Source organism: Clytia hemisphaerica, unplaced genomic scaffold, assembly GCF_902728285.1.
Source record: "Clytia hemisphaerica strain Z4C2 unplaced genomic scaffold, Clytia hemisphaerica genome assembly, whole genome shotgun sequence".
NCBI lineage: Eukaryota > Metazoa > Cnidaria > Hydrozoa > Leptothecata > Clytiidae > Clytia > Clytia hemisphaerica.
The window spans coordinates 1,201,484-1,214,935 of record NW_027103334.1 but is presented as its reverse complement, the minus strand read 5'-3'; the positions used below and the strand labels follow the sequence as shown (position 1 = coordinate 1,214,935).

At 34.4% G+C, this 13,452-nt stretch overlaps 1 protein-coding gene across 1 annotated transcript in view; it reads right to left on the bottom strand.

Moving 5' to 3' along the window:
• The window catches only part of LOC136817080 (uncharacterized), a 47,656-nt gene that overhangs the window by 30,929 nt on the left and 3,275 nt on the right, over positions 1-13,452 (bottom strand). The window contains exons 2-17 of the mRNA XM_067073424.1: positions 12,621-12,793; positions 12,008-12,157; positions 11,483-11,721; positions 11,134-11,179; positions 10,723-10,808; positions 10,123-10,246; positions 8,321-8,413; positions 7,258-7,479; positions 5,311-6,574; positions 4,857-5,079; positions 4,319-4,665; positions 3,463-3,754; positions 2,511-2,627; positions 1,783-2,037; positions 1,305-1,441; positions 470-672 (exon numbers count right to left, since the gene is read on the bottom strand). Of these exons, the coding sequence (XP_066929525.1) occupies positions 470-672; positions 1,305-1,441; positions 1,783-2,037; positions 2,511-2,627; positions 3,463-3,754; positions 4,319-4,665; positions 4,857-5,079; positions 5,311-6,574; positions 7,258-7,479; positions 8,321-8,413; positions 10,123-10,246; positions 10,723-10,808; positions 11,134-11,179; positions 11,483-11,721; positions 12,008-12,157; positions 12,621-12,793 (3,971 nt within the window). The remainder of the gene's footprint in view (positions 1-469; positions 673-1,304; positions 1,442-1,782; positions 2,038-2,510; positions 2,628-3,462; positions 3,755-4,318; positions 4,666-4,856; positions 5,080-5,310; positions 6,575-7,257; positions 7,480-8,320; positions 8,414-10,122; positions 10,247-10,722; positions 10,809-11,133; positions 11,180-11,482; positions 11,722-12,007; positions 12,158-12,620; positions 12,794-13,452) is intronic.

The following is a 13,452-nucleotide window of genomic DNA, read 5'->3' as shown; positions in this document are numbered from 1 at the left end:
TGTACAATAGAAATGGCAATGCTTTAGGCTGTAATAGAAGAAATACATTAAAGGTTTTTGTTTTACATAAGTTGTCCAAGCATAAATTATTTCTGATTTGTAAAGGCGCGCCTCCCCTCTCTATATCATCATGAAAAATAAATATTTAAAAATGGGATAAATTTTCGCAGGGATTAAGTTTCGCGGATGGCACTATTTGGAGACGATGTTTTTCACGATTTTGTGCCTTTTACAACTAAACATACATTTTGGCTGTCCAAATACGCATTAGTAAGGTCTCTTTGATGCCAGTAAACATTTAAAAAGTAGTTTATTGGATATTTTACAGTTTTCTTTAAAAGTATGTTGCAAATGAGGCCTTTCCAAATTTCCATTGGGACTTAATTTCGCAGATGACACCCAAATGCGCGAAATCCGCGAAATTCAACCCCCGCGAAAATTTATCTAATTTTAACTATCTTTTACTTACACCTCCTAGAAGTGAATCACTAGGGAAATTATTTTGAGCGAATGGATTCGCATTGTTGAGTGGGAAAGTGGATGGCGCGGCGGCTTCGCTCATTTTATGGTTCCATTTAACGCTGGTTGCTGTGGAGGATTTGATTTGATCGAACTTTGAACCTTCACTGACTGATAAGCAAACAAACTTCAACGGTAGAACCTCTAGGATTCCTGAAATTGTAAAGAGAATTAGAAATGAAAGAATTTAAGGATTTCGTGGCGACATGATTAATTATGAAAAGTCAACTGTAATTAGATCTGCGTCAGTTCTTATTGGGATTAGTTTTTAATCCTAAAGTATCTACAAACAAAAACATTTAAATACCGAATCCAACATCAAGAAACTATCATATAGTGTCATAAACAACAAACGCAACAAACTAAATCTAGTGGTGAGCTTCCAAACTGAGGACTGACTACTTTCATTAGAGTGCGCTCTTTTAAGTTCAGTAGCCCGCCGCAACATTAAAGTTGTTTATACTGTGTTATAGCAAGAATGTGGAACCATTTCTGAGTGTACAAAACTTACTTAAGACCATGTTCAGGCTTTACGGTTCCGTATCGTTCCCAAACGAAACGGTTCCGAAACAACTGTGAACGTCAAAATTTGATACATTAAAAAGTAAACAGATCGAAACGGTTACGTTGCACTATTTTCATCGGAACAGAAAGGATCCGTTTTCTTGCTCAGAAACGTTCCAATACAAATATGAACTATCACAATCTGTAAAGTAAACCATACCGGAGCAACGGGAAACCGAAACGTCTGAACATGGTCTAAAGGAGATCTGTTGTTTATTTACCAGGTAAATGATCTGTAGAGATTTTCACGGTTTCCAGAACGTGACAATTGCCCATTTTCGTCGCATTACCAGACTTCAGCTTGACGTTCATAGGATCAACTAAAGTAGGTTCGAAGACCATATCTGGACATCCAAATCTACAAAAAGTGTTAAATGATTTATTCGCTCACAAAATAGGATTTTCCAGAGAAATATTGTATACAGGGGTGTTGGGGGTTGTCGGACCCATCTAAAAAAAAGAATATTCAGCAGAAAACATCCAAAATTTTAGACCGACAGAAAATCGTTATAAAAGTGCAGTAGTCATGATGACCCCTATGCTGGATAAAACATTAGAATAATAAAAAAATGACACATTTTAATATATTTTTTAATAGCAGAATGTTTGAAAGCCGAGTTGAAATATCATTACGTCCATGCGAATTTAGTACAACTTCATTATAATACAAAACACGAGAAAAAAATTGCGTTCGCTTACTTAGTATCAAAAACCTTTTGAATTTCGGTGAACCCATCAGCGTACAGCTTTGAACTTTTCAACAGCATTTCAGTGAAAGCAGGAAGCGCATCATTTCCAACCATATTATTTTCAGGACCACAGTTGTCCAAGAAGTCCAACAGCATAACAAAGACCCAGTTGGTCGCAGCAGACGAGCGTGCATTTTGAATCTTTGGTAATAATGTCCATAAAATATCAAGTACTCGCCTTGCGAATGTACCATCTACATTTTGCCTAAAATACAAGTGATGAAGACTAGCAGTCTCAATTACTAAAGTACCACTTCACCGCTAGGTTGAGCCTACGAGTGCCGCGACCAGTGCTACTTTTTTTAACCCCCCTCCCCCCGCCTGCACCCTTCCAATAAAAAAGAGGTTAAGAGTGGCAAATCTTTCTCGCGCATCTGAAATCAAAAGATTATTTGAAAATCGGCAAGTCACAGAGTAATATTAATGTCAGTTTTAATGGGATGAAATAATATTCCATAATCGAATTATTTTGGGTTACCACTATTTTATGTTAACAAATGAAATACTGTTGACTCACGACAATTGGAACTTGAACGGATAATACAGAGAGAGAATATTAGAAACCATTTAACGAAGGCGCCTCCTCGATGGTAGTGAAAATTAGTAAGAGTAATAGAAAGATTCGAATAAACTTCATGTCGAATAAAAGCCAGAGTTTACTGTAATTTTATTTTCTACCTGTTGAGAGCGACAAAGAGCAAACAGCAGCTATGGCATATGGATCTGTCACCATAGTAAAGTAAAGCATGCAGCAGTGGAGACAAATGTTCCTGAATAATTTCGACCAATGGAAGGCTAGAAATAAACAAAAGGAAATATGTTGTGTAGACTGGAGTCGTTTAAAACCCGTGTAAAATAGTAACAATGGGCGTTATATGATAGTACGATAATAGCATACTGCGGTGAATCTAAAGATAATATATTCGTTTGTACAACTTTGAATCTCATCCTCCTTTGCGTTAATTGCTCGTGCACCTTAATGACTACATTATCAAAAGAAAGGTGGTAATTTTCACGGTTTTCTAATCATTTCGAAATGAACCATAAGATTGAAACTCATACAAATTCGAAGACATTCGAGTTGTAGAGGCTCGATTTATGGAAACTCCAATGTATACCTTCTCGGGGAAAACTTCGTCGGGGAAAAGTGACGAAATTTCGGTCAAGTGACGAATATTTTTCCCCGACGAAAATTTTCCCCGGCCTTAATGCGTTTACCAAAACCAGCAAGTGACGAATATTTTTCCCCGACGAAAATTTTCCCCGACGAAAATTTTCCCCGACGAAGTTTTCCCCGATAAGGTATTTAGGTTTGAGAACGCGCGGATAATAGCTTCGCGCTTAAGACTGAAAATTATACCGTCCTTTTGTACAAGATTCCCATTTCCGCAATAATAGTTTCTTTGCCACTTTTCTAGCGGAAAAAGACCAAGAATTCGGTGTAGTTCAAAAATTAGCTTCGGAAAGTTAGGCAGTTTCGTAAGTAAACACACAATTTCCCGTACCTTTAGACACATACCCTTTCCAATCTCATGCCAGTTAATCCGGGAAAAATAGTAGAAAAATTCCGTAAAAGTGACAAGAATCTTATTGCAGAAATGGGAATCTTATACAAAATGACAGTAATTACCTGACTGTAGTGTCGATCCTTCGACTGTGAACACTGACAGCCCACAACAACAGGGATACAATCATTTTGACGGGTCCTCCTTCTCTCATACCAGCATTGTTTTTCACCAAATCTAACAATTGACGCACCAGTGATCGTTGTATAGATTCTTCCGTTGCCAGAGCGTGTTGACAGCCATCGAAGTAGAGACCGCATTGATCGGCCACATTCTTGAATTGGTATACACCGACATAAAGGTCCTTGATGATTGTAGATAATTGCAAAGGTTCAGAATCTGTGGTCGGTTGAGTTACTATAATAAATGTCAATATTCGATATTATTTGAGAGGGCACGACGCTTTTTTTGTTTTGTTTTTTTTGTATTTTGAGTTTATTTATTCTTTGAAAAACTGTGACTGTTACTCAAATTCCTTCAAATAAATGAGGAAGTGATTATATACATTTTTCTCATTCTTTCTGTAAATTTTCTGTACAGTTTTGAACCGAAAATTAATGTTTTGAAACTAGTAATTTTTATATGCTTTGGGTCATTGGCAATTCGTTTTTTCATTCTTCTTCTGATCGTAGATGGACAGGCCTTTTCAACGGTGGTATATAATTTTCCAAGGTCAACTTTTTAAACAGCTACGAAAGTTGATTTTTGAGAAAATATCTGCACGCTGGGAATACGATTTTGGAAAAAGTAGCGTAGACTATTAAAAGTTAGTGTGTAAAACATGCAACAAGTAAAAAAAAAAACCTGCAAAAATGTACTATTGATTTTTTCTTTCAAGCTTAAACTTTCCATATGGTTCGACTAGTTTACTATTCAAATAATACAAGAGAAAAACAAGAAAAAAGACCGACCAAAACCTACCTGTGCTCAGTTTAATCAGCATCGGGAAACTTTTTTCCACCAACAGCTCTGGACTGACGATGGTAAAAGTCGCAGATGTTTTTGAAGAATTCATAACACTTTTGAAAGAGATTGGACCGTAGATTTTTTTATTGTTGCCGTTACTACGATCCTGTGATTCTTGACGGTTTTCGTTAGTGGAAATACCATCCTCGGTGTTCTCTGATGTGATGTAGATACTGAACTCGAAGTCCTGGTCATCATCAGGCAGTGGTGACTTCAGGTTGACAATAATATCAACATATCCAACGAAGGTTTTGACCATCACAAACATATTGAAAACGAGATCGCTCTTTTGAGTTGCCAAACTAAAAATTGACAGATGAAATTTAAACCGATTTACCTTTTCTTCCAGATAATTAAACGTCATGGAAACCATTATACCGCTGGAAACGCTGAAAACAAAATCGACCATTTAGGTAGCTCACAGCCTAGTCCTAAAGGTCCTAGCCTCGTTGTGGTTGTGGCGAAAAAAACATGAGCGATTTATAGTATATACCTTGTTCTCTTGATGAACCGATTGTCAGTTTCCATGGGTGTGAGATGAAACATGTTTTTCAAATGTGCGTTTGGTTTCATATTACAATTGATTACATTCCCTTTGTTGAACGACCAATTGACTGGATGCAGCAAATAACAACCTTGAGTAACCACTTGAAATTTGATCATCGCGGTTAACCACTCCAGCTGTTTGATGGTGAAAGTCTCTGGCCACTGTCCAGCTATGACAAGAGAAGATTTACGTTTTTTTTAAAGACTTGGTTTAATAAGGAGTTCAGATTTCGGAACGCTTTTCTTACATGAGAATGGATTTCAGATAACATAATTTCCTCATATTTGCTCCTAAATGTTTTATATATCCTTTAATTCAGTAATAAGTCGAAAAACTCGGTATCAAAAATGGAGAAACACACTTTCCAAAATGGCCATGAAAAATCTACAGTTTTACTTACAATACTTCTCCAGAGTTTTGGATGACGGCTTTGTAAGATTACCATCGACACAAGATTGGATGTGAAGATGTCCTTTGGTATCACAGATTGCCACAGATGATAGTGGTCCACAATACACAATCTTGTGAATTCCATTGTTCTCGATGTTGGTCAATAGCTTCTTTTCCACCAATCTCGGTACAGTCATGAAGGATAAAGAGTTATCACTAAGCGCGATCAGGAGTAATGATTTGTCTAAGTTCGGTTCACTCACAGCGCAATCTGTATTTTCTTCAAATTGTTCTAGTGCAATCAGATTCTCCAAGATATTTGATGGAGCTGACGAGCACGGTACGTACACTGCATCTTGAATGGTGGTTCCGTGCAAAGTTCGACTGTTGACAAGTTTAATCTCTGTTACTTGTTTATCGTTGGATATTATGGAGAAAACTAACAACACATTCTTGACGGAATCGTTCTCCACAAACCCAACCTTTTGTTTTAGTATCACCACAAGGTAATTGGAAACAACGATCAGATCTGAGATGACCATCGATAAATCATAATAAGACCTATCAATATCGAACTTGTGGAAAATGCAATCTTCATAGACAGTCTTGATGTCATCTCTTACGATTTCTTCTTGATCAAAACCTGTTTTCACTTCATTAAACATAGAAATGTTTTGCGTGCCACCGTTAGCTGACGGGTTCTTCTTGGCTGCCATCAAGTACTCATCGATCACCGATAGTTGGTTAGGATCCAACGAGTCCAGGTTCTGTTCATCATAGAAAGGCTCGTCGTAAATGTTGGGCATATTCATGCCAGGGAGAGGTAAATTGGACAGGTGCTCGTCATCCATGTACATGTCCATATCAAAAGGTGGGAACAGATTCGGTGTCTCTAACGGTTTCGGCATTTTCATTTTCCCGGCTACTTTGTAGACAAGAAGTGATAACTTGTTCTTGACTTTGATCTTATTTTTCCTTGTTTTCTTGGACTTAATTTTGACACCGGCTACCACATATGTACTCCCTTCATTTCCATCAGACATGATGGTAACACACGAAATCTTACATTTACGTTCAAAAGATCCCTTTGTTGTTTCCTCTTGGTTCGGCTCATTAAATGGTGTGTTAGTGGGTGTGCCCTCGTCCTCAGACTTCAGAACGGAGTCATCTACAGAGAAGACGTGAGGTTCAGATTTTTTGTTGTTGTCGATTTGGTCATTAGTCAAGTCGGATATGATACAATAACTTTCGCCTTCGATCACTACATCTTCCACCTTTGAGAAAGTAGATAGCGTAACTCATTAAAACTAAGTTTGAATACACCCATTATCAGCGGAAATTTTGGCAAATGGGTTAGAAATTTCTATATCGATGCTATTATTTAAAATAGATACTCGGGGAACAACAGTACCTTGAAAACTTTCCCTACTCTATCGTACCAAGCAACCGTTTAAACGACACTTATTACAAAGATAAGCCATGAATCAAGTTTGGGAAAGTTTTGAATAGCTTTCGTTGTAAGTTGGAACAAGCATGAAGTTCAGAGTAGAATTACAATTAGTCTGGAGATCCATACTCTCCATTCAAATGTATACCACATAAGTAAAAATCCCATCAGAAGCTACTCATTGAGAGTATGGTATTTTTGAGCCAGTTTGAATTTGTTTACATTTGGTTTGAATTTCGTGCCAAAAAAGCCGTTGATTAAGGTTACCCAATCAGATTCGCGCACTTCCAATCAAAACAATAATATCACGTGATTTCAACAATTGTTTAACAGCCAATAGAATTTTGCGACCAGATTTGGCATCTACAAAAATACCCGGCTACTCTGTTGTTTCTATATTATTATTCGTTTTAACTAAATGTTATACTTCGAAACCACACGAACAGAGTAGACGGGTCTCCCAGCTAGAGTAGAATGGGTAACTTCAAAAATAAACAGTAGAAAAATAACCTCGTTTGATGTAGTTTTATTGAAAAAAGTCTGGTTAGAAGCTTCATTTCCCACCATTTCGTCCTTTTTCTCGATAACTGTTGATAGGGAAGTGCTTTCTGGTGATTTTTCTTTCTCAGCCTTTGATGTTTTGGTGGTGGTAGCGGAAGCCGTCTTTGTTTTGGTGGTTTTCTTTTTGCCTTCTTTCATGGCTGATACTGAGATCTGATACTCCGAGTGAATCTATAAGAATAAAAATATCTCAATACCCATCAGATTATCCGCATTATCAAAAAACTGAAGAGATTATAAATCGCTTAAGTATTTACCTATAGTATTTACTTAACTTTAGGTGATCTACTGTTTTATCCGATGTAATTAGATTTCTGTTTTATTTATTTTAGACTATTTTCTCTGAAAAACACAGAAGGGAGTTCTAGTCAATTTTTTCGTTTTTTATACTTCAATCTACGTCTGCGTGCATATTCCCTTGCGAATTTTCATTTAATATCTATTTTTTCAATTTTAGCCATTTCTTTTGTATTATTACTGCGGTATTATTATGCAGTCTCATAGGAATATATTTTTTATCATTGTATCTAGGGATTTTCAATCGAATAGAATTTTTATGATATTTTATTGTACATAGTTATAGCTTTTAAATCGTTTTTATTATTTACGTTTTTGTGAAATTTCTAGCTTCCATTATAAAAAGGATATCATTTTTTGTTGAGCTATATGCTGATGAAGTCACGAAAGATGACGAAAATTACTACCTAAGCAGTCGCTTCATTTTTTATGTTTTACAAATTTGCTGCTTCAACATTTTACGTTTTCTACCTATATAATCGATATATATTATATATATTATCGATATAATAACTAAATAATACCCACCCAGTTATTAGCATAATAAAAAATCTAAAAAGTTTTTAAAGCGTTACAGTTAAAATATTATCTCATAATCAAAATATAACTAAATAATTATTGTACAACACAGTATCCGTACACTGCTTGCAAATCAGTTTTATTTTTAATCTAAATATGCCAAAGAAATTGAAGTTTTATGCAGTATTTTACACACCTTGAGCGTTGGAAAGATAGTCCAGATGACGATATATCCTTCAGCGGTGCCTGTTGCAATCAGATTGTTACAACTGGAACTCATGCAAACAATCTGAAATACAATTTTTAAAGTTTTCGATGTTAAAGATAATATTTGAGGGGTAAAAAGAAGTGACAGAATTGGAAGTGTCTTGGTGCTGACTCAGACAAATTAAAGCTACTTATTTACGCAACGATATCCTCCAAACAAGTGAAAGATCGAAAGTTGTTTCGAGATGTGACCTCGCACTGTTTCACTTTTGTAAACAAAAAATTAACAAAGCTGATTTCGAACAAAATTTACAATCGAATGTTTTAAATATACGATAGATAACGTTCTATTTATTATACATAAAAACATTCGAAAGATTATCTTTGTTTGAGGGATGTGTTTTATTTCAATGTATTTCATTTTTTCAAAACCTTTTTCTGATCTTGTCGCGTTTGTTTTCACTACAGATGTGCATACTAATGCTGGGCTAGTGTTGAGTGCTTCTGAAATATTGTGGATTAAGCGTCATCGGACCTTTCAATCAAAACAAAAACCTTTAAGAAGGTAAGAAGTTTTCTATGTTGAGAAAGTTAACAAAGCAAATATTTATCTCCCAGAGTTTTCTCAGGCACTAAATTTCATATTGGAACAATACTTGGAAGCGTTATGCCCTTAATGATAATGCGTCGCATGAAATCGAACAAGGAAAATACAATTTAATAACTAGCACAATCTACCGGGTGCGCCACAAAAAAGTTTCTCTCTTTAAAACTGATTTTATCGAAATCTGAAAATTCTAAAAGAACCATTCCTATTCCATTGGAAAGAAGAAACATGAACTTAAATTTTGATGGGTTATTTGTTAAATTCGGTTCATTAGATCGAAAGTTAGGCTCAATTGAATAAAAAATTTACTTTCTGAAAGTGCTCAAAAACGTTTAAAATCGACCTATCAAATTAAACCGAAGCATAATTACATGATGCATCAGTATTTTCGTTTCAGTCATTAAAAATGATAATTAGCTGTCTAAATGACCTTTTTTTATTAAAGGAAGATTGAATTTCAATGAAAGGAAGAACTTCGTCGAAAAAAAACAAAGAATCTGGTAAAATTCATAAAAATACATCAAATATGGGTTTAGAGGTATATCCAGGCTTAAATAGACTTTATTCAGTCTGGAACCAAAATTCTGAGGAAAATTTCGGTAAAAGTAAATTAAAATGATTTTGATGAAAATTTTAAACCCTTTCGACCCTTTCGTTTCAAAATTTACGTTTTTGATTACTGAAAAATGCTCTTAATCATGTGAAGCCTATTGCGATTGCCAATCTTGAAATAAAAATTTGTTAGGTCGATTTTTAAGGTTTTCCGGCACTTTCAGAAAGTAACTTTTTTATTCAATTGAGCATAACTATCGATCTAATGAACCGAATTCAATAAATGATCCATCAAAATTTAAGTTTATCTTTCTTCTTTTCAATGCAATATGAATGTTTTTTTTTTAATTTTTAGATTTCGAGAAAATCAGTTTCAAAGAGAGAAACTTTTTTGTGGCGCACCCGGTATTCTATGTCAATGTTACCCTGTAAACCTGGATTTAAGTAGGAGTAAAAAAAATCTCCATTGCACTGCATTGCAATCTCAAAAATTTAAAAATAAAGATTGCTTGTTTACTCATGGCAGCTATGATTTTGAATAAAAGTTGAGATAAAAAAAAAAAAAATTCGTGTGTGATTTTGTTGGAAAATGAAACAACCCCAAAGACTAAAAGAAAGAAGAATCACGTTACCATATCTTTAGGGCGCTGTAATTCTTGAGCAGAAGCTGTTGCAGAGTAAACAGACAATGGAACGTTCTCAGTATGTTGGCCAAGAACAAAGGGACAGTCCTTGGAATGTCGTTTGTGTTCTGACCTGAAAACAACAAAATAAGAATTAAAGGATATATTTTGAAACATCATCTACTACCGTTTGCTTATACAGCATTTTTTTCTAAACAAAAGAAGAAACAACTTTCTCCTCCTCCCCGCACAAATGTTAAGAACTTTTTCAAAACATTCTGCTTTGTCAGCAAAAGAGGTGCGGAGAGAGGGGGAGCCAATGACATCATAAAAATATCTGTATTAACTTCCGAAAATTAATGCTATATGGAGAAAGCTGTTTTGTAAAATGGAAATATATTGAAAAATATAATGAAAAAGGAAGGACTAATTATGATTTCTTGTATTAAGAAATAAAGTTTCAGACTTAAATCGATTTTTCACAATTGATAGCAACCAAAATCCTTCATACTTATGTAGATGAAAATAACTTTTTAAAAGCCTGGCTGAGACAAAAACCTGTCTTATAAAAGAAGCTTTCAGCAAATCAATTATAGTGAAGACTCATACCATGGTTGGTCAGAAGATTCCCATGAGACAAGACAAACACTACAGGTAAAGCACATTGCACGATCTTCTGCACTTTTGGAGTAATGCTGAAAAAAATGAAAGGGTTCTACTAAATCAGATTAAAAACACTTAACTTAAACATACTGAGGTATGTTTTCCTTGCCTAGACCATGTACTTTAATCAGGGTAAACACGACTGAAATGAGACTTAAGAATGTAGTATAGACGAATTTTAAGTACTAATGGATGAGAATTTTAAGGCAATAATATCATTGTATTGGCGAAACTCACGCATAATTTCAGAAAACAAAGAAAAACAATATCAATAGAAATGTCTAATACACAGTAAAAGAATGGTGGGTAATAATAATAATGAAATTATTGGATATTATTGATCAACACACAACTTACAGGGTGATAAAATCCAGCTTCAGCCATCGGACCAGGAAGTGCCCATCTACAATGAAAGCACAGTTGGAAAAATTTAATATTTGCAGATAATAGATTTTATTATCGACCCTCAAACTTTAGACAGCTTGACACCACAAAAGCATGCAAAGTTTTAATAGTGAAGTATTACTGCAAAAAAAGCAAAAATTTCAATGCTGGACAAAAAATATTTGTCTTAAAAATCAAGAATATGTCATATTATTGAAAGAAATTGACCAAATTAGAAAAGTCTTTCTTGCAATGGTGTACACACAATATAGGGAGTCAAGTAAGATTAGGCAACTCAACAATAAAGGTTATAGCAAAATACTTGTAATTCATGTGAGGCCAAAGGCTGAAGGTTTGCAATCTATCAACTTCGTTGAACATCAAACGTTTTTCACTTGACACAGAGTCATAGTTCTTCTTCACATTGGACGTCAACCTTTGGAGAATGTCACCGATGATGGGTAGAGCAGGACCTCGTTGTTCTTGCTTACAAATCACCAAAGCCATGTTGAACACTTTGGTTAGTGTCTCGTTTTCCATTGTGAAGCAAACAGATAGCCACTTAAAACAATAATTCAGTAAAAAGCAATAATCGTTTTTCACATAAAGAAGATAAAAATTTCAAAAATGACAATAATTCAACATTTTTTAAGTGGCTGGTCATGGATAGCCATGAGCTTTTAGACAGCTTCAGAATGGTCTAGACCCATGAGGCCACTTCATAAATAAATTGAATAAAATATAAGATTCCAAATTCAATAAAAAATAATAACATCTGTAGAAAAGATAACAACTCAAACTAAACCATATCAGTCCTAGGAATTAACTGCACAAAAACAATAGTTACCTTGATTTCTTGGCTCGGCAAGTCTTTCATTTTGTTAACAGTTTTCTCATAGTTCACCTTCAATGTTGAAATAACTTGTTGGAACTGATTTTTCAATGTCATTAATGTTGACTTCATGCATTTTTCTAGTCCGCTCAGGAGCAAGCCAGCCTTCGATTAAAAATGAAAATAACTCAAATTTTCAATATTCATATGCAGCATTTCAACCTTACTTCAAAATTCATCTTGAGGTTACAGTTCCAGTAAAATTTCTTAACAGTAACAGTTCTAATAATTTTGTAATAATTCAGCATTTCTTCCAACTGTTTTTCAGCAGTGCTACTATTAAAGGGACATAGAAATAATAAAACATTGCACGAACCACAAGTCATTTAACGATAAACAATCAAAATCAGCCATATTTGTTTTGATTTTGTATCCCGCTGCATACTGTACAGTTTGTTTACAAATTTCATTAGTACTTTTATGTCTATTTAAATATTAATAAAATAGTTATTTGCTTCAATTTGTTTTTAACTAATAACGTCAAAAATTGCAAAAGAAAAGTGCAATAATGAACTAATTTAATTTCAAAAACCAAAGGTGCTCCACAATAGTTATAAAGTTAAAATACCTTTGCAATATCTAACTCAATTTTGACTTCTTCTGAGTCAGAGCTGGATGTATATAAAATTGTTTCAAGAAATATTTGCTCTCCATTAGTAGAGCGACATCCAATTTTGCATCCAGATGCAACAACGAGCTTGTCTTCATTTTCAAGATATTTGCAGTGCCCAGCGTTATCACCTTCAAAAAAATAAAAGAATGAGAAAAGTCTTAGATATTCATTTGTTATTCGCTTGGATTCTGTTGGATTAATTTTTGTTTACAAATTTAGGATTTTTTTAAATCATGCCTTCACCAACACCAGCATTCAAGCAAATTTTAATCAGGTTTCAAGCAATAACTAATTTTTCTGAAAATCAAGAAATATGATGAAGATTTCATGTATATATTCACACAAAAAGCCCAGATTCACCCATTCCTGTAATCATATAGTGGATTTAAAGATTCACTTAGTTTTTTTAAATTCCTGTATTCACGCTGTTTTTTACAATTTTCACACATTCAGGCAACTGAAATAGACCTTTTCGCCTTTCCATCCGCCATATTGAATTGTATGCAAAAATTATGGTGGCCGAATTGCCGTGGTGAAATTCCCTTAGAAAGTATGCAAAACATATGCAAAAAGAAAGTATTAATATAAAACTTACATGCATAATTGGCATTATATTAAAGTGTAATCTTGTAGAAGAAAGATTAAATTTTCTTCTCTTGGAAACTAAAAATAATTATATTCGCTCATGAATCTCTTAGAACAAGCACTTCAAAAATCCATAACATTTAGACATAAACTCAAAATGAAGAATCACCAACGAAGGTAAAAAATGATCCTTATTTAGCTG